We start from the raw sequence: 22415 nt of genomic DNA on the forward strand, positions 1-22415 counted from the left end.
TTCCAATTCAGACAAGCTAGGTTTGATATTTCTGGGACACTTAATTGGTAACTTCCAAAATTATTATTATTAGTGATAAATGTTAATTTATACAGCAAACATTTATACTAAAATACCTGGCATGTGCAGTAAATATTTTCATATATATATTTTTATATATCTATACATACATTATAAATAAATATATGAGGTGGTATTTCATGCTGGAAATACTGAATTTGGATTCTGAAAGACAGATTCAAATCCTACATCTAAAACTGGCTGTGTGACTATGGGCAAGTAAGTCATTTAATTTCCCTGAATTTCAGAAAACTTCTCTAAAACTTATCTATTAAATTATATATAATCTAGTTGATGAAGTTTCTTTCTTCAAATGAATCAGATTGTTGGCATATTGATTTGTGTATAGTGTGTGTGTGTATGTATACATATATGGGTGTGTATAAATATATATATATCTATATATCTGTATGTACATACACGTGTATACAAAGATATATACATTATATAGAGAAAGGATGTGTACATGTATACACAAAAAAAAATCATTAGCTATAAAAACAAATAGAAAATATGTAGAATGCTTAATTATTATTAAAAAATACTGATAATTCACCTAATTATTGAATGTTTTCCAAACTACCAGTGCTATAATGTTTCCATTTTTAAACAAGTTTGTTTCAATATGTAAGCGATTAAAGGAGAGGAACAAATCATTTTCAAAACAAAATGCAAATGATCAACAACCATATGAAAAATATTCTAAATCACTAGGAGAAATTAAAACTCAGGTTTCATTTCACAACAATCCAATTGGCAAAGACAGAAAATCAATATAGCCAGGATTATGAAATTACAGGAATACTAATGCACTTGGTGGAACTGTGAATTGACCCAACTGTTTTCCAGAAAAATTTGAAAACATATAATGAGGTATGATGAATAGAACACTGGTCCTAGAGTCAGGGGGACCTGAATTCAAATTCAAATCCAGCCTCAGACAACTGACACTTACTAGCTGTGTGACCCATGGCAAGTCACTTAGTCCCTACTGCCTACTGCCTTACAAAAGAAAATGTAATAATTTCCAAAAAAAAAATTTTTTTAATCTATGGGGGAAAAGATGACCCTTTGAACCAGCAATTCCTACAAAAGACACATATCCCAAGGTCAACTATTAGTGAAAAAATGGTCCCACATATTAACTATTATAGCAATCCTTGTTATGATAGCGAAAACTAGAAACAAAGTGAGTATCCCTTGACTGGGGAACTGTATAATATATGAATATAATGGATTAATATTATATCATGAAAGATAACATATGCAATGACTACAATATTAGTAAATGAAAATGATACTAAAAGGTGGCTGAATTCAGATTAACTGGAATGAATAACCTTGGTTTCAGAGAAAAAGGTAAAAAATACATTTTTTTCTCCCAGAGGTAGACAGCAAAAGAAATGGAATGTTCACATACTGTCAGATGTGGTCGCTATATCAGTTTTGCTTAAGTGTATTTCTTTGTAACAATGAGTTCAAAAGAAGTTAGGGGTAGATCAGAAAATAACTATCAAGTAAAAAAGGGATTGGGATCCAAAAAACTTTAAGCAAGAGTTTATATAAATATCTGATTCAACTTCATATATGACAAATAATTTCCTTTATTTTTATTTTAAAAAGTAGGAAATATTCAGAAATAACTATTACATAATAGTTATAGACAACGTAAAAACAAACACTACATTTAATTTGATAATAATAATTATCACAAAATTAAAGAAAGTAATTTTATTTTAGAGGCTGCAAGTGGAATAAGCAGTAGTTATAAATGTTCTTCCACTCTTCAAATTATCTGACATTATAGCCAGAATAGAATTTGTGCCTCCATCAATGCTTTCCTCATCACGTGTCATAGAAAGAGCCCAAAATGCTTTACAAAATCCATTACATTTTAAGACCATTTCCAATACCTGTTTCTATAAATCAAGAAATCCATTTATTCAAGGTTACATATGGAGAATTAATCACACAGAAATCATATCATCTTCTTTCTCAAAAATTAAAGTATTTTACTGTTCTTGGCATATCTCTATGTGATGGCATGGGTTTTTTTACATTTGCATTAATTGGAAATATACAGTCAAAGTTCATGGGCTTAAAGTTCATGAAATATTGAAAAGTTCAATACAGAACTATCACTAATAAATGTTCCACCAAAATGAGCCAAATTATAAGGCTGCTGTAACCTCTCTGGTTTAGATTCTACTTGACACAGATACTTGCAAGTATTATCATAATGTAACCTAAGAAAACACAACAGGAAGAATAGACAAAGCACTTTAAAAAGAGAAAGCTTAAATAGCTGTCTAAATATTCTGAATTAAGAACAAATAATTATGGTTAATGATTCACAGGAACCTCTAAAATGCAATTTCTATGAACAGGATGACTTATCTTGTGAATCAACTGAAAAAAATTTATTCAGAAGAGTCACTGAAACAGTAAAGATAACAACCTTAGCTTTTAGAGTGAGGGAATGGGAACAAGACACTTCTGGGCTACAGTTTTCACTGGTAAAAGGAGGGTGATGAAAATAGATGATATCTGGGATTCTTTTGTTCAAAGAATTTCTGATTCTTTACTCAAAACCTAGTCCCCCAAGATGCAATCTCAATTCTTAAATAACATTTTCATTTACTTTTAAATGGACATTGTAGACAAATAATTGTAAGCTATATATGACCCTTTAAGCTTTAATATCATATTTCAATTATTAATTTCTAAATTATCAATGATTTTAGGAACAAAAAAGATATAATAATATTTGTGCTATAAAGAAATATTTAGTCACTTTATCCTTTTTTTTAACACAATATATTGTAAACAGATATACCAATAACACTGAATTTCACTTGCAGAATTCCTCTAATTCATAAGGGCAGTATAATAACAAATATATTTACAAAAAAGACTGAGCTGAAACATAATAATTTACAGGTTAATACTTAGCAAAATATGGATATGAAATTTAAAATTTTTAAGAACTAGAAAAATCAATTAAAATATTGAAGGGAACACATTATGAAACAAATCCAAGAAAAATGTCATACCAACAAATATTTAAATCTAGTTGAAATTCAATAAAATCTTCTTCCTTCTTCTGCCTACTTTTGAAGGGATAGGCCAACAGTTAATATGGAATACTTCTAAATAATCACGAAACAAAAACAAAAATTCATTTTTTCCTTTTTCCTTTATTTGAAGACTTCGATCCTTTTTCTGTTTTGGCTTCCCAAAGGGCATTCCTTACAAATCTTGAAGCAGCTCCTTTATCCAGTTTGGCAGCCATTTTCTTGTCTGTAATTTCTTTGACTCTGTTCATATATATTCTTATTCTATCCTATAAAATAATAACAATTGATATCACTAAAATATTTATCATTACTAGTTTTATTGCAATATCCTCGACCAGAGCATACAGCAAAATAATATTAAGGTCCAAATATAGAATGTCTTTAAAAATTATCTCAATAACCTCAAATCAGAGTTCTGGTATAGCCATAACCCTATGAAATTATTCCCATCTAGATTTTCCCCAAATAATATAATATTTTATAAAGTATTTTAAGATTTATAAAATGCTTTCCTCAAAATAATCCTGTAAATGAGGCAGTGCAAGTATCATCATCGCCATTTTTTTGGATTTAGGTAGTAACAAAGACTGATAATTTATTTATTTAGGTTCTCACAGCAATGAACTCCACTCTTCTGACTCTAAATCTAGACTCTTTCCACTAAACATCAATATCTCTCTCCAAATGAAGTACAAGAAATATAGAATCTTAGAATTAGAAAAAATCTTTCAAGATCATCTACTCTACTTCCTGACATCTCCCTATTTTATAGATAGACTAAAGCTCAGATAAACAATAAGTAACCTTCCAGGTCACATGACAAGTCAGCAGCTAAACCAAGATCAGACAGTTTCTGATCCTCTCCACTATAATACACTGCTTCTGCTAGAACCCTCAATTATCTCTGTATATATTTTCTCCTATAATCACAATTAAAGTGGATATTATGCAAATAAAAAATTTTGGGTGTAATGGCAGACTACTTACATAAAATGAACACATGTTCCTTCCCACTCCCCAATTCCCAAACATATGCAAATGTTTGATTTTCAATGTTGTTTTATAAATGATTAACATATGAAATGTGAATAACAAATCCTCACAGCACTTGTCTTATCCTTCATATATTTAGCATACTATATTCTGTACTACATCTGTCTGAATATTTCTTTTTCCTATAGTACTATAAGCATCTTGGGGCCTAAGACCATTTCATTCAACTTTTATCTCCTCAGTGCCTATAAAAGTGCTTTGTTAGATTTGTTAAATAAATGAAGATAAAATTCTCCAATGAAACATACACCCCAAGGTAGATTTTACAAAGTGAGAAACACACTATGTTTCCCTACAAGATACAAGCTGGTATGACTGCTAATCAAAATAAATGACTACTTCATATAAGAGTCTGAAAAAAATGGCAATGATGAGCAAAAACCCCCAACATGACAGTAAATGAATGATGACATCTAAATGTACATCTCATCAAGCTTATCAAAGAAACCACAACATGCCTGGAAAATACAGGGTTGTAAAATTGAAAGATTGACTTTTTTGATTGCATTTTCCTCATTAAAGGTATAAAACATTAAATAACCCAAAAAACAAAGAAGAGAGAAATTCAGTCATTTATTTGGATACTTATAAAGTACAGAGCACAAAGAAATATGATCCTTTCCTTAAAGAACTAGACAGGATAAAGTTGTATTGTTCAGTTTAAAAGTGACTCCTCTGTACTCTTAGTTTCATGATTTCTTACAATTGCTAAATTTAAATTAAAAAATTCTGCACCAAGAACCTTGAAACTGGAAAAAATGTTCAGCTTCATCTATTAAAATAGAGAGAAAACAATCTGGTTTACTCGATTTTTGAAAACTGATGACAAAAATGTCCTTTTTAGCTGAAATTAATATAGGTGACCATACATTTCTTGAAGTTAAAGTTGCTTTGTCTTATATACTTTCATTTTGTGTGTATATGTGTGTATATACACATACATATGTACATATAACCATAAATAGATTAATATATATTGATTATACTGATATTCTTATTTATAAAAGGAAATTAAAAAGGCAAACAAAGTTTGATTTCTAATTTTTTTTCTTCAAAATGAATGATTTGATTTGATTTTTGAAGTCAGCAGAAATTCTAAGATACTAGACCTTATATACTGTACTTATGCATCTAAATGGAATACAAAGACAAACCTAAAAGATTTATTATAGGTTGTAAATATGTCACTAATGCAGAATTACTGGACAGTACACATACAACTGGTGCCAAAAAAGCTTTTAGCTTTGTTGCTGAACTGGATTCTTTACTGCTGAGAAAATGAATTAATGGAGGAATTGAAAAGGTGGGTGGGGGAGGAACTTTCCCGGCTTCGCTAGTAAATCAACTGGAATATACTTTTTAGAATTGTGTAAGAGTTTGGGGCTTTAAAAAAAAAAAAAAAAAAAAAAAAAAAAAAAAACTACTTTGGAGAGAAGATAAAGATTTCAAAATTTTGTGGGAAAAATAGCATATACATTATGAATAATTACTAAAATTGAAATAATTGTACCCACCCATTTAAATATGGAAATCACAATAGCTCTCAATCTAGTTTTTAGTTTAAGGAGTTAAAATAAGAAAAACTAAAAATAAAATTACAATTACTTCTTTTTGTTTATATAATTTCAGAAGACTTAATACAATTCTACTTTTCATAAATGATAGTGTGACAAAGGTGCTATGACTTTTTAAAATCTAAAAGAATCAAATTACAGATAATCACCCTATGCACAAATGTATAATGTAGTAAATTAAGCAAAAACATGTGAAGCAAAAGCTTACTATTTCTTGCTTTACTGGATGTTCCTTGGGATTAACTCCTTGAGTGGCCAAGTAAACTATAAGAAAAAAATGAGATTTAGTGACAATTTTTAAAAAGTACAATTTAAAAACAAGATAACCATTGATTGGATATTATACTGGATACTAGATAACCCTATATCAGAGTTACATTAGAATACTGAAATCCCTTCCAACTCAACTTCTGTAATCTGTAAAAATAATCTGTACATAAATTGAAAGTACTGCAATCAAGTAATTTAGACAAAATAAAAATCACATAAATATATCTTAAATTATTTAGAACACATCCAACAATAAATTAATTTTTGGCTTATCCTGAGTTTTAAAAAGACAAAAGCAATTATTTATTTTTTTTTAAGGTCTTAAAAGCTTAACTAAATTATAACTTTGTTAAAATTAACCTGAAAGTTTCCCCTCTGACCAACTCAAATATTTTAATCTACTTACCCCAAAACATTGAATTCAATGTATAAGCAGAAACTAAATCCAACTTGGCCTGTTCAAGTGGGTCCAACTATTAAAAAATAAAATTTTAGGTCAATCAGGTAGCATTTTAAATGTTATAAACTATCAATAAAATGTCCTATAATCCAAAAACTAAATAGTCTAGAAACTATCTGAAAAAGAAGACATTTTGTTCATCTATTATTGACAACAAATTTTCATTTCGAAGTGCCATTTTTATTTAGACAAAAAAAAGTGAACAATGCAAGAAAAATATTTTAAATTATTTTAATTTTCAAAGTTACGATCTGGACTTTGTATGTCAAAAGTAATTCATCAATATAAACACTGTACATGATGTATTTATGTATGAGTAGCAGCTGAAATACTTAGGCTGTACCAAAGACAGAGAAACATAATGAAATTTGTTTGGGGCTGTCAAAATCAATTTACTGTTTTTGTCCTATAGGATTTCCAGAAACTCTGATAACATCATTCCACTACTTAAAAGCTCAAAGATGGATTCTGTCAAAAAGAATGTTGTGAACACTCCTTCTCATAACCTAACCACATCAACAAAAAAATGTTTACAGCTAAGATATATATTTATTAAACTTTGGGAATTTTCTCTCCTATAAACTATATAGAATTCACATATGAGGATATTGGGCTATTTTTTTCTCACATAGAAATTTGTTCAGAAGATGAAGGAATGAGGTTTTAACATCTACTAATAAATACATCAATTAGGAAGAGATGTTTATTTTTTACCTTTTGTAATAACTCATTTCTAGAAACTGACATCATAGTCTTTAGCATTTCATCCACAGAGCGAAGGGAATTATCAAATGTTGACAGATAGTCATGAATTTCTGTTGGATAGTCTTCTCCACTAATTTCTTCTGCCATGCTAACTGGAAAGATACATAAAAATTATTTGCATATATTACTTTATGAGATCATAGGTATTGATTCCCCGGTCTAAAAATAATTTTATCAGTCTTGTATCAAGAATTCTATATAGTTAAGAGAATTAAAAGCAATTGAAAAATAATTAAAAATCCAGGGTATCTTTTTACAATATAATCCTAGAGAAAAGCACATAATGCTTTAAAAACAAAGGTTAAAGTTCAATTTCCCCACTGTACATTCCACTAGTACATTGCTGAAGCACTAAATATTTGAGTAGAAAGAATAGAAAAATAATGCTAAAAATTCTGGAACTCTTAAAACTATACAGAAACAAAAGACTGTTGATCACAGTCTCAAGGCAGGAAACAATAAGTTGAATTAGTAACTGTATCACAAGTCCTTCAAATGCAAACATTAAAAAAAATAATAATAAGCTTTAATGTCTTTAGGTGAAAATCCATAAAAATCCAGAATTAAACTGTTCAGAAAAAATCAGAAATCTGATTTAAAATCTGATACATTTATTATAGATACAAAATTTGCTGGACACAACAAAAGCATTTCCTCTCCTGCCCTCAGACAACTACATATGAACAATCTATGTATGAGATAAAATGGAGATATTTAAAAGAGAGAAATCTTTTACATGACTTGACATGTATAACTGATATATGGCTTGCTTTTTTAATGGGTAGAGGAAGGATAAAAGAGAATTTGGAACTGATTTTTTTTTTAATGAATGCTATAAACAATCAAATGAAAGAAGCCTCTGTATACATGTCAATTAAGTAGGCACATGGGTTATAAATTTTCCTGATGATCTTGTTTGTAATAAGGCTAATAATTTTTATATTTTTTAAAATTATGAACATCAACAGACAGAAAATTTACAATATAAAAATTAAACAATGTACCATACACATCTAGTTTGGTTTTTTAAAATGTACATTTTAAAATTCATATATTACATCTAACAAAGAAAGTAACAAAATTCTTCTATTTATTTGTGCCACAAATAATTGTGCTCTAAGGTCTGACAAGATTGTTAATTTTCCCTCCCACAAGACAGAGGGGAGAATGGGGAAGGAAATCTAGACAAAAAAGTTCAGATGACCATAATGTCTAGGACCTTCAAGATTATGGTGGCTATTTAATTGGAGTGTTTTTAAAAGAATTTTTCTCTTTCTCAACCAACACATAAACTGTAAATATTCTCATGATGGTCTTTTTTACAAAATGTCTACCTGCACTATGAAGTCACTAGGGTCCCATGGAATGCTTATTTGCCTTTAGATACATGATAAAAGTACTTTACATGCATTATTTCATTTGAACATCACAATCTCATATAGGATAAGTCCTATAGATATTACAATCCCATTTTACAAACAGGGAAATTAAGGCTCAGATAGATAAAATTACTTCATCAGTAAGTCACATAATTAATAAGTATCAAAGATAGCATCTGAATCCAGATTTTCTTGATGCTGGTAAATTAAAAAAGAATTATATTTGGAGTCAGATGATCTGAATTCAAATCCCACCTTTACTGCACCACTGGGGACCTTGAAAAAGTAACTTAATCTTCTAGCTTTGCATCAATGCCTAAATAAATTGTGGAACATAAATGAAATGGAATATTCCCACATCTCAAAAAATGATAAATATTGGAAGACTGAGGATGAAGCAAGCATGTATCCTATGCCTCTTAGCAAAGGGGTGAAAGAGTAGGGGAAGAGAATGAGATATACATTTTCATACATTTTCACACAAGAAATATGTGGATTTCCTTGCTTTCCAATATTTGGGGGGGGGGAGTTTATGGATAGTGATAACAATGCAAAAAAAAAAAAAAAAAAAGGAAAACATCAATGAAATATAACAATATATAGAAGAGAACAGAAGAAAATCAAAAGGGAACACAGAGGAGCAGGGAACTTTTGTTACTATAGTGTTAAAACAGAATCAATATCCTTAAAAAAAAAAAACTATGTAATTGTTAAAGGTTATTAGGGGGTCCCCCTGAACTTGTCTTTTTGAGTTGCCATTGTAATAGAAGTTCATTTTCACATACAATTGTCTTTTTCCATTTTTTTAAATTGAAATGTTCAAGACTATTGATGTTGAAGTAATTTAAATTTAATTTTAAAAAAGAAAAAAGTTTTTAAAAAGAGAATTAATATGAAGAATTCAGAGAAGCATGGGAAGATAGAAACTAATGCTGAGTACAAAAACAAAACAAACAAACAAACAAACAAAAAACAAAAAAAAATATATATATATATATATGCTCCAACAGAAATAAGTAGAAAAACTAAAAAGAACAAAACTGAACACTATAATCATAATAATATAAGTTGAAGAAAAGAACCTCTCTTTTCAGAAAAAGGATAGTAATGAAATGGAGCATTGCATATATTGTCAAATTTCACTGATACACTTTTGTTAATCTGATTGAGCTACTTTTTTTTTTCTTTTTTATTCTGTTACAAACGACAACACTCTTAAGTGAGAGATTTAGAAATTAAAGTGACGTAAAAACTTATCAATAAACATTTTTTTTAAATGAGAGGCAAGACTAGTAGTAATATAAAATGTAAGGATGTCAAAGTTAAAAAAAAAAAGTCCCACTAACAGCAAAATATTTCTAGCAGTACTTTTTGAAATAGCTAAAAATTTTAAGTCAATCAACAAACATTTATTAAGTGTTTAATATGTGCCTTGCAATATGGAATGCTGGGGATACAAAGACAAAAGTGAAAAAATCCCTATCTTCAGGGACCTTACTTTCTAATGAAAGAGAATTTGCATATATACAAGTAGAAACAAAATACAAATTGAATATAAGGTAGTTTGGTGAGGAAGATAAGTAATAATAGCTAGTATAGAAAGAGAACTTAACAAAAATTAGCTAATTTTATCCTCATGACAACTCTGGGAAGTAGGTGCTATTATTACCCTCATTTTACAGATAAAGTAACTGAAGCAGACAGATTAAATGAATTGCCCAGAGTTCCTACAGTTAGGAAGTGTCTGGGCCAAAACTTAAAGTCAAGTATGGTTTCATGAAGGTGGCAACTGAACTGAGTCTTAAAGGACATAAGAGATTCCAAGAGGGGAGGGGAGAATACATTCCCTGGAGAGAATTGACCCTGGAGAGAAAGCATAACATGTACAAAATAAGAAGTCCTTATGGCCAAATTGAAGAGTTCACAGGACAGAGTAAAGGAGAAGTCTAGGAAGATAGGAAGAGGACTGGCTGTGAAAAGCATTAAATGTCCAACGGAAGAGGCATGATCCGACCTGTTCTTTAGAAAAATCACTATTAAGGATGAATTATACTGGGCTTGAAGCAAGGAAGCTAAGTGTTGAGTTATTCCAATTGTCCAAGCCTAGAGTAAAATAGTGACTGTGTGAATGGTAAAGAGAGAGCACAAGAGAGATATACTGTAGAGAGAGAGAGAAAAATCTGAAAAAAAATGACTACATATCGGGACTAAGTGAGAGTAAAGAGTGAACAAGAGTATTTGGCAGGAGAGTAGTACCCTTGACAAAAGTTTGGGAAAGTGATGGTTTTGGAAAGATATATAGTTCAATTCTGAACATGCTGATTTTGAAACACTTCTAGTACAAAGTAAATGCCCATCCATTGTGAATGGTTTTTTAAAAGTACTACATACTAGGGGCAGCTAGGTGGCACAGTGGATAGAGCACCAACCCTGAAGTCAGGAAGGTCTGAGTTCAAATGCGACCTCAGACACTTAGCACATCCTGGCTGTGTGACCCTGAACAAGTCACTTAAACAAAAGATAGGAAGACATGAATTAATGCAAATAATGAAAAATTTAAAAAACAGAATGATAAATGGCTACCACAAGGTTAAGTGGAAAGAACAAAAAACAAATACAAAAATAAAACAGAACACTGCATAATACTAATGAACACGGTTAACTCAAAAAAGATAAATTTCAAGGTAGGTGCAGAGGAGATTCCTTTTAACACTTTCCTCTTTGGGCAGAAGTTCCCATTAGTTTTGGCAAATTGCTGATAGTATAGTGAGTTTAAAAAGCACAAATTAGCATTATCTATATTGTATAGCATTTTTATTTATTTTGTTAAATACTTTTCAATTGTGTTTCAATATAGTTTCAGGAGTGAGGTACACTTCTGCTTAATATCAATGAAATCACAGATCCAATCAAAAAAAATATGATTCTTCAGTGTTAAACAGAAAGCAATTTTTGCAAAGTTTTATTCTTTATTGTATATTTAGTGGATTATTTTTCTTTGTCGATAGTTATAAAGTTTACAAAGATTATTTGTATGTAACTATGTTGATCTCATTAGCCCAAGGGTTAAGTCCTATGAATGTTTTAATATGTCAATATGAACTGTTTATTTTGTAATCCTATTTATTTCATTTTATTTATTTAAAAACATTATTCTGAGGAAGGATCTATAGGCTTCACCAGATTGTAAAAAAGGGTCCATGACGCAAAAAATATTAAGACCCGTAGTCTGGCTGATTTCTAAAACCTCATCCTGCCCTAAGATTCTTTAACTACATAGTTAATTCTGAAGTACCTACCCTAACAGAAGGGCATGGTAGTGTACAATAGTAAACCAAAATCCAACCCATCACCTCTATTTGTAAATCCTATGAGCTAAAAATGTATTTAGACCTCAAGCCCTATTTTATCAATCCCTGATATACAGTATCCAAATATAATTTTCATTTGGTTTTGGTTGGCCTAAAAAGATTCATCTTCCTAATTTTTGGTTTTCAACAAAATGTTAAAAATTAGTTCGGATTTTCAAACACACATCTATCGATAGCAAAAGAAGGTAAATTAAATGCTCATAAGGTGTTAGAAGGAAACTCAGCCAAGACCAAAAAAATCTGTAATGGATAAAACAAGAAATAGACAATTTATATATGAATTACTTTAGTTCTCAAATTCCTGCTGAGTTGGATAGGCAATTCTAATTTCAAATAAAGTATCATTAAACAAAATCTCAAAATAAATTTCTAATACCAAAAAAAAAAAAAAAAAAAATGCTGAAGGTGGCATTAGGAGGGCAAGTCCCAAAATCCTACTGGAATTCCACTTATCAGCTGTATAACTTTAGGCTAACTGCTCAATCCCCAAATTTAATTCTTTTAATCTATAAAATGGGGATATTCATTTGACTTGTAACAAATACCACAAGATTAATTATAGTGTTTTATAACCACCAAACACTATGTAAAATTTCAGTTATTCTAATTATCACTCAATTATGAAAGTAATTATATATCATATAAAGTAATTCATCACAAATTACTAAGTATTATTGGTACTGAAACATCTTATTTTAAAAGCTTAAAGTTCTTGGCAAAGAGTTCTTAAACGTGTGTGTGTGTGTGTGTGTGTGTGTGTGTGTGTATGAGAAAGAATGCACGTATATCACCAATGTAGGTATATGTATGTATAGGTAAATGTATGTATGTATGTATGTGTATATATATATATCAGAGACCTTCCACAATTTCTCACATAATATTAAAAGTATTTTGCAACATCAAGTTATCTGGAACACTCTGTTGCTTAATTATGCTTCATAAGTTTTTATGTACTATTTGTTTATTATTTATACTCTATTTCCATATTCCAATATGTTCCATACACAGTAGCCAGAAAAATTTATTCCTCAAATACCATTTTAACATCTTGTTTCTCTGCTTAAGAGTTCCCTAATGCCTCTCCTAATCAAAATTCCTTAATTATTTAGTTTCTGCATTAAGCCCATTCCCTTTCCAAGAGAAACTTCTCTCCAAAAATAAATTCCTGAACATCTCAAATTTATTTTGTCATCTCCCACAAATCTTGCAAGATTCTCTCCTCCATGACTTTGCATACCACCCTATATCCCTTAACCCCATTTAACAATGTGTACTCTTCTCCACAAATCTAATATGGATCAAAATTCACCTCCTCCAGTTAAAGGAAATACACACACAGTGTGGTGTCAATAAAAATCAACATCAATAGGGAAATAAGCAAGGATGGATAGGGTAAGAGGGAGAATGGATACAAGGGGAAGAAATAACAATCAAAACAAAATGTCTTATTCTGAAGTGGAAATTAAAAGGTAGATTTTTTTTTTTTTTTAATTATTAGGACTTAAGGGAAGGAGGGAGAAAAACTCTGGGTAATGCCTCTGAGAAAACTGGGTAATGGACAATTTGTGGTGTATGAACATAATAGAATATTATTGTACCATGAGAATGTATCAGATTTAAAAAATATTGGGTTACTATGAAGTGATGAAGAGCAAAATGAACAGAATTAGCAGAATAGTTTAAACTCTGGAAAGAAAAATAATTAAAAAAAAAAAAAAATCTCTATCAAGGCAATCACCAAAGTGTCCAGAGGACCAATTACAAAGCATGTTAATAATCTCCTGACAAAGCGGTATGAAGATAAGTTCTGGAGCACAGCCTGTATCTTATTTGATTCTGGCAATTTGTAATGAATGCTCTTTTTCCCTTCTACCAGTTAATTGGGGATGGAAAAGTTTCCTGGAAGGGACCTTAGCAATAATGACTTCCCTTTATACCCCCTCCCTCAAAAAAGAGGACAATGGAATAGATATTTTAAAATGGTAACAGAACTGAAGGAAGTTCAGAAGGAAGCAAAGACAAACAAGATAATGTTGAATGTCATGTAGAATTTATTATTTATTACATATCTTTAAGAAAAAAGCTAGTAGTGTGAAATGAAGATTCTGTTAAAAGTATATATATATATATATATATATATATATATATATATATATATATATATATATATATATATATACACAGAAATGCTCTTCTAGGAGTTTAAAATTCATAATTTAAAAATAAAATTTTAAAAACAAAAAAAATCATGTCTTTAATTAAGCCTTCCATGATTACCATCATCACTCCTGTTTACCATAAAGCAACTAGATAATTTGTGCTATATTAATTTGGACCTTTGTCTCTTGGTTGGCTATTATCTATATATTTCTTCTTTAGTTAAATGAGTGAATCAAAAGCTAAGCACCCATTAAATACCATCACTCAGCAGCAAGGGAGATGTCAAAGCTATGGAAGAGATGGCCAAAGAGTCTAAGGAATGAGGGGAAGCATGGCCTGGATTTTCCTGAAGAAAAATTTTTATTCGTAGGTGATCAACGTCTGTTAGGATTACTAAGTGAGAACTGAGGTTGTCTGGATAGTGACAAGGTGAGAATTCAGGCTTTCTGGACAATTACAAGGTGAGAACTCAGGTTGACTTGATAGAGGGGGCAAGCTCATTGGCTGGGGTGGTTCTTCCCAGAAGCCCTTGCATTATCCCACGCCCATTCTCTGGGAGGATAAAAGAGATAGCACTGGGCGCAGAGAGCAGATCGGCCTGGAGAAGGATAAGAGCTGGAGGAGATTCAGAGCCAGGATTCAAGAAGAAGACTCTCTGCATTGCATCAGGCTTGATGGGGCTCTCTGCAGGAAGGGAAGTCACTTCTAAGGACAAGAGTTAACAGCAACTGCCTGGAGACAACGGTTCACTACAGGAAGAAGAATCTGTCTTAAAGATTTGAGTAGACACAGCAGATCTCTTCCCAGAGAGCGATCCGGCAGCTTCTAGAGACGACAGCTCGCTACACTTGGCGCCCAACGTGGGGCAAGGACATTTGCTTATCCTGACAAGAGGAGCTAGACCAGACCTTCGCAAACGTCCTTGTTCTTTGGCATTAATTCAACAAATATTTTATCTGAACATCTATAGTGGCCATTAGATTCAGGGCAATTAAAATGATTAAAATGAATATTAAACAATGCAATACTACCAAAATATGAGGTATAGAAAATTAGCATCATATAGGCCAGTAAAGTTAAGAAATCCAAGATGTTAAAATGAAATGAGTATCAGGCTTGAAGTAAGAAAGTAAGTAAATGGTGCTTTAAATTTGCAAAGCACTTTCCTTATAGCAACCGTATTACTATTCCAACTAAGAAAACTGAGGCTCTGAAAAGCTAATTTGATTTATCCATAAAGTAGGATTCAACCTGCATCCTCAAATCCATGATATCAAATCCACTGCCTATTAAAAACCTGGGTCCAAGTCCAAGTTTGTTCCTAGGGACCTACCAAAAAAGTGCTTTGTAATTGAAAAGCACTACAAAATGTGAAAACTGTAAGTAGGATTTCTGCTAGGCTCTGAAGGATGATTAAGGTAGGAAGGCACTCCAATCAAGATATAAAGATAAAAAGAAATTATCTATTTGAGAGATAGTGAGAAATGCATCTTGAAGTGGAAATCTTCAACATAAAGAAGATCCAACTCACTTCCAGTTGATCAATGATGGACAGAGGTAGATACACCCAGAGAAGAAACACTGGGAGGGGAATGTAAATTGTTAGCACTAATATCTGTCTGCCCAGGTTGCATGTACCTTCGGATTCTAATGTTTATTGTGCAACAAGAAAATGATATTCACACACATGTATTGTACTTAGACTATATTGTAACACATGTAAAATGTATGGTATTGCCTGTCGTCGGGGGGAGATAGAGGGAGGGGGGGTAATTTGGAAAAATGAATACAAGGGATAATATTATAAAATATATATATATATATATATATATATATATATAATAAAAAAAAAAAAGAAATGCATCTTGATAGAGGGTTCCTATATAAATAATAAAACTAGAAAGTTAGAAGGGATCAGTCCCTTAAAGGATTTTTTTTTTTTGATTCACTCATTTAAGGTCGAGAATTTCAAGGGAAGTAATGAAAAAAAAATTAAGTGAAGGTGGTCTAGCTGTACCTGATCTAGAACTATATTATAAAGCAACAGTCACCAAAACCATTTGGTATTGGCTAAGAAATAGACTAGTTGAGCAGTGGCATAGGTTAGGTTCACAGGGCAAGATAGTGAATAAAAATAGCAATCTAGTGTTTGACAAACCCAAAGATCCCAAATTTTGGGATGAGAATTCATTATTTGACAAAAACTGCTGGGAAAACTGGAAATTAGTATGGCAGAAACTAGGCATGGACCCACATTTAACACCACATACTAAGATTAGATCAAAATGGGTCCAAGATTTAGGCATAAAGAACGAAATCATAAATAAATTGGAGGAACATGGGATGGTTTACCTCTCAGACTTGTGGAGGAAGGAGTTTGTGTCCAAGGGAGAACTAGAGACCATTATTGATCACAAAATAGAAAATTTTGATTACACCAAATTAAAAAGTTTCTGCACAAACAAAACTAATGCAAACAAGATTAGAAGGGAAGTAACAAATTGGGAAAACATTTTTACAGTTAAAGGTTCTGATAAAGGCCTCATCTCCAAAATATACAGAGAATTGACTTTAATTTATAAGAAATCAAGCCATTCTCCAATTGATAAATGGTCAAAGGATATGAACAGACAATTTTCAGGTGATGAAATTAAAACTATTTCCGCTCATATGAAAGAGTGTTCCAAATCACTATTGATCAGAGAAATGCAAATTAAGACAACTCTGAGATATCATTACACACCTGTCAGATTGGCTAAGATGACAGGGACAAATAACGATGAATGTTGGAGGGGCTGTGGGAAAACTGGGACACTGATGCATTGTTGGTGGAGTTGTGAAAGAATCCAACCATTCTGGAGAGCAATCTGGAATTATGCCCAAAAAGTTATCAAAATGTGCATACCCTTTGAGCCAGCCATACTACTACTGGGCTTATATCCCAAGGAAATACTAAAGAAGGGAAAGGGACCTGTATGTGCCAAAATGTTTGTGGCAGCCCTTTTCATAGTGGCTAGAAGCTGGAAGATGAATGGATGTCCATCAATTGGAGAATGGTTGGGTAAATTATGGTATATGAATGTTATGGAATATTATTGTTCTGTAAGAAATGTCCAACAGGAGAAATACAGAGAGGCTTGGAGAGAATTACATCAACTGATGCTAAGTGAAACGAGCAGAACCAGAAGATCATTATATACTTCAACAATGATACTGGATGAGGATGTATGCTGATGGAAGTGGATTTCTTCAACATAGAGAAGAGCTAATCCAATTCCAAATGATTAATGATGGACAGAATCAGCTACATCCAGAAAAGGAACACTGGGAAATAAGTGTAAACTGTTATTTTTACCTTCTGAATCCAATTCTTCCTGTGCAACAAGAAATTCGGTTCTACACACATATATTGTATCTATAATATACTGTAATATATTTAACATGTATAAGACTGCCTGCCATCTGGGGGAGGAGGTTGGGGGAGGAAGGGAAAAAATATGAATAGAAGTAAGTGCAAGGGATAATGTTGTAAAAAATTACCCATGCATATGTACTGTCAAAAAAAAAGTTATAATTATAAAATAAAATAAAAATTAAATAAAAAAAAGAAGTATACAAAAAAAAATAATTATAAGAAGATTAAGGGGATGATGATGATGATGGAGGAAAGGGGAAAAGCAATAAACTATTAAAAAAAAAAAAAAAAAAAAAAAAAAGAATTTGAATTTTAAGCTTCAAGGGAACTTGAACAAGGAGAAAGAGGTGAAAAATACCTTAGAAAAACTCCTCCCTAGCAGCTAACAAAATATTCTGTACAATCATAGATAAAGCATTTTTTTTTTTAGATTGATCTTTTTCTGGAACTATAGATACCAGTAGATCCTAATATTTAAAGACCACTGTGTTCAATACTCCATGTCTTATAAGAAAACTTAAGCCCAAAGAGATGAAATGTCTTCCACAAGGTCATGAAGATAGCTTTCAAGAGCTCTGAGTTTAATATCAGGATTCTAGTTCTCCAAGAATAGGTGTATATTCTATCTAGAGGAAACTATGAAATGATATGCTAACTCTAGAACCGAAAAGGACCTAAAACTACCTTATCCAACTCCTTTGTTTCATAATGAAGAAACAAAGAATGCACAGGTAAATGCTTAACTGGCTGGGGGGGGAAGGGGGTTAGGGGGAGAAGAGAGAAGGGCAGAGGAGATAAGGAAAAATGTAAGTGCCTACTGTGTGCCAGAACTTGATTCTCACAACAAGGCTTCAAGGTTCGAGTTATTACTCCCATTTGCAGTTAAGAAAATTGAGGCAAACAGAGGTTAAGTAAATCCCATGGTCATAAAGGTATATGTTTGAAGCCAAATTCGAACTCAGGTCTTTCTGATTCCAGGCCCAGAGCACTTGTTGCCCCTAAGTACAATGGGCACACTTTTAAGTTTAGCCTTCATTATCATCATTTTCTCTCTTACTTTTTAAAGTCTAAATAATCAACAAAACAATCAGGCCATTGATTTGTAGGTATAAATGTCTACCTTGAAAATGTAATAATCAATTCAAAGGTTGGAGCCAACTGCAGCATGCCCTTGGAAGAAACTAGGTTTCATGGTGCTTAGCTTGGCCAACCTCCCACAAGTAGTGTCAGAAGTGGAATCTGATACACTAGGTCCTCTGACTCTCAATCAGTCAGTAGTCTTTCCATTTTGCAAATACTATTAAATACTGTTAGCTGAAGACTAGTCTCACCACTTCCTAAGACTTAATACATATCAGCTGCTCTTTGTAATCCTTGATAGAGAAAGCAGCCTCTAAGGACTGTTGATATCCTCAAGAGATCTTTCCAAATCATTCCATTCCCAAATGCATAAACAGTTATGCAACAATATCTATAATTTGAGGTTGAGGGTTTTTATTTGTTTCTCAGGACAGGAGCTCGCAAAGAGTAAATTCATTCTACCAAATACTGTTGTGCAAGAAAGAACAAGGGGCACTAAGTTTCCCAAGTTCACAAGTCAGATTGTCCCAGAAACTGAACCCAAACCAAACCAACTTGTCTACTCAAAGAACCATGCTGCTGGTATTATAAAAAAAAAAAACACAAAAAACAACTAAGGAATCAGGAAATTCCATTCTACTTTTAAACTGAAATGTTTCTAAAATTACCAAATTGTCAAAATCCTCCAACTATCATTTCTATATAGTCCTTGGATGACATGGATAGAGAACTAGACTCAGAACTAGAAAGAACTAGAAAGTTCCATCTATGACCCTCTGGACAAATGATTTAACCTTTCAGTGGTCTAGGTCATGGTGTCAAACACAAGTGCTGCATGAACTAGATTAAAATGTTAATTGGGAAATACTCAACAAAATAAATGCAAATACAATAAAGCATAATATTACCCTGCAAAATTAAGTCAACATAGACAGATTAGTTCCTTGTCCCCAACCATCTCTTTGAAGATGACACAATTGGTCTAAGATTCAGTGGCCCTCAAACTATTTAAATAGGGGGCCAGTTCACTGTCCCTCAGACTTGGAGGGCCGGACTATAGTAAAAACAAAAGCTCACACTCTGTCTCTGCCCTTCAGCCCATTTGCCATAACACGGAGGCCCACATAAACGTCCTCAGCAAATGCTGGGCCTGAAGTTTGAGAACCCCTGTTCTAAGCTACAGAGTGCATTAATATACTATCCTGCAAGGGCAGCTGGGTGTTAAAGCGGATAGTGCACCAGGCCTGGCCTCAGATACTTACTAGCTGTGTGACTCTGGACAACTCCCAGTTTTCTCATCTGTAAAATGGGCTGAAGAAAAAAAAAACACTCCAGTAAACTTTGCCAGACCCCAAATGGGGTCCCAAAATTGGCTGAACCATAATTATCCTAGTGGCAAAAGGAGTACCCTCCCCTAGGAATTCCCCATACCAAAGAAATCACAGGTCCCTTTCATTTTCAGAAATCTGTCCACTGCAAAAATGTTATTGTTCAAATAGGATGAGGAGGAAAATGCTTGTTACAATTAGAAAAATAATAAAATTAAAGTTGAGATAAAAGAAGTAAAAATACTTTGGAAAGTTGTGGGTACCTATGAGTACCAATTCAAGGACTAATGATCAAGTTCTGAACTGTGATAGAGTAAACCAAATAATTGAATCACAGATCTAGAAAGAATCTAAAGAGGTGACATAGTGTAAACCAAACATTTTATAAAAAGGGCTTCGTAAATCTCAGAAATGCCATGTAAAAGTGCATTCTTAATTATAAATGAGAGAGGCTGGCTCAGAGAAATTAAAAGTGATTTTGCATTATCAAATTGTATGAACACTCAAACTAGAACTAGAGCCAGTTCTCTCAGGTTTCAGTCTAGCGCTAAGTATGTAATCAAATATATAAAATCCTAAACTTATAAAGGGCTGTTCCAATAATACCCCATATTTGGTACTAATCTGGAAAGTGATATGGTTACTTAGAGCACAATGAATAGCAAAAAGCCTGCACTTTGAATTGGAAGAATTCATCAGATTTTTTCATAGCATACCTCAAAAAAAGCACAAGTCTCACACAGAGGAAGTCATTCAGCCAGTAAAAAGTTACCAAAGTAATTGAAATCAACAAACAGGAAGGATTTAAAAGGAAGATTTGTTTCTAAATTTTTAAATAAAGAACAATCTCAAATCAGACTGGAAAGGACCTATGACAAATAAGGGGAAATCCCTTTCTTAAAATAGATTAGACACTGTTCTGTCACATTTACAAGATTAGAACAAAAGGTTTGGCAATTGTCAGTGTTGTAAAATTACCCAGGCATATATCTGGTAAATAAAAACTATTATTTAAAAAAAAAAAAAATTTACAAGAAGACTCTACCCGGGATTCTCAAACTACAGCCGGTGAGGACAGCGGGTTATGGCCAATGGGCTGAGGGGCGGAGACAGAGTGGGAGGTTTTGTTTTTACTATAGTCCGGCCCTCCCACAGTCAGAGGGACGTGAACTGGCCCCCATTTAAAAAGTTTGAGGACCAGTGCTAGGCGGTCCAATGGTTAAGGTGACTGAAGCCCTGAGTTCGAATGCTTCCACAGGTCACTTACTCAGTTGTGGAACCCTGAATTAATTTAAGTCCCTTAAACACCCTCAGCCCTCAATATCCTCATTGGCAAAATGGAGATGATCATAATAGCACAATTACCTTACAATGCTGTTGTGAAGGGGAAAAAAAATGGGACAATACCTGTAATCATGTTGGAGCTACCTAAATACCAGATTATTATCATTATTATTACTATTATTTTTATTATTCTCTCTTAGGATAAAAGTCCCTCTTCCTGTGTATCATAGGTCCCTTTGCAAGGCTGGTGACTCTCAATCAAATGAAATTCCTTTTAGCAGTCTTCCGCATTCAGTAAGCACTTAATGTGTGCTCGCTCCCTTCCGTCCTCCAAACCTATTTAGCACGTAATTTAACTTAAGGAATCCCAACCATTCATAAATGGCAAACTTTTGGAAGAGGGTTCCGAGGCCCCCGGGTTAAGCATCCCCGCCTGGGGCTGAAATGCCCACAGGACTGAGCGGTATACCACCTAGGCCAGGCTCCCGATAAAGGACAGACGCCAGGGGCATTACTCGAACCCAGGTCCCGCTCCCTCAAGGTCCCGTATCGGGTACACAGACGCGGGGGTCACGCGTCGAAGATGACCCTAATACAGGTAGGGGAGTTCCCTTCCCGTAGCGGGCTGGACCTCGATACGCCCGCTCCACACGTTGGGGAGAGGAGGAAGGGAAAGAGGAACGGAACCAGCCTGGGCGCCGCGGGATTTCCCTCCCGCTCGGAAGGCGGCGCTGCAGTGAAACGCGAGGCGAGAATTAAAAAAATTGACAACGAGCCTAGGGCCCGAAGCGCCCCCAAGCAGATTAAGTTCCCGAACTCCCCAGAAGGCGGGGCCCGGAAAAGGGCGTCCTGGAGAATGGAGCGATGCCTGGGGAAACGGAGTAAGGTAAGAAGGAAGAGCCCATCAGATATGCCCGCATCCGGGGTGAAAACAGCAAACCACTCGGACTAAAGCTTACCTCCTCTGGCATTCGATCCTCCGGACGACGGCGACGGCGACCACGCGATGACGTTAGTTCCACTTCGCGCAGGTCTATTGACGACAACGGGACTGGGAGCAGGCGCGATCAGCCAAGCGCCGAGTTTTCGATTTCTGGTTCCCGGCTTCGTTTCTGGAGCATATGAACCTAGATCCA

General features: G+C 33.3%; 1 protein-coding gene across 2 annotated transcripts; it reads right to left on the reverse strand.

Moving 5' to 3' along the window:
* Positions 1-1644: 1644 nt before the first annotated feature.
* Positions 1645-22415, reverse strand: C1D (C1D nuclear receptor corepressor). 2 transcript variants are annotated; one of them, XM_074287097.1, is made up of 5 exons: positions 22239-22415; positions 7209-7351; positions 6441-6507; positions 5973-6028; positions 1645-3403 (listed from the first exon to the last, which is right to left on the reverse strand). In XM_074287097.1, exons 2-5 carry the CDS (start codon positions 7344-7346, stop codon positions 3239-3241), a joined length of 426 nt encoding a protein of 141 aa, XP_074143198.1. In that variant the 5' UTR covers positions 7347-7351; positions 22239-22415; the 3' UTR covers positions 1645-3238. The 2 variants fall into 2 exon arrangements, with proteins under 2 accessions (XP_074143198.1, XP_074143196.1); XM_074287095.1 differs by lacking the exon at positions 22239-22415 and adding an exon at positions 19930-19981.

Source organism: Sminthopsis crassicaudata, chromosome 2 (assembly GCF_048593235.1).
Source record: "Sminthopsis crassicaudata isolate SCR6 chromosome 2, ASM4859323v1, whole genome shotgun sequence".
In the NCBI taxonomy this organism is placed as follows: Eukaryota; Metazoa; Chordata; class Mammalia; order Dasyuromorphia; family Dasyuridae; genus Sminthopsis; species Sminthopsis crassicaudata.

Bases quoted from the DNA above. Each gene is read 5' to 3' on its own strand.
- C1D (XM_074287095.1), bottom strand. From the start codon at position 19,966: ATGAGAAAACTGGGAGTTGTCCAGAGTCACACAGCTA. The intron at 6,508-7,208 runs GTAAAAAATAAA...ATTTTTTAATAG, and splicing joins GAAATGAGTTATTACAAAAG to TTGGACCCACTTGAACAGGC. The intron at 3,404-5,972 runs GTAAGCTTTTGC...ATTATTTTATAG, and splicing joins ATCCAGTAAAGCAAGAAATA to GATAGAATAAGAATATATAT.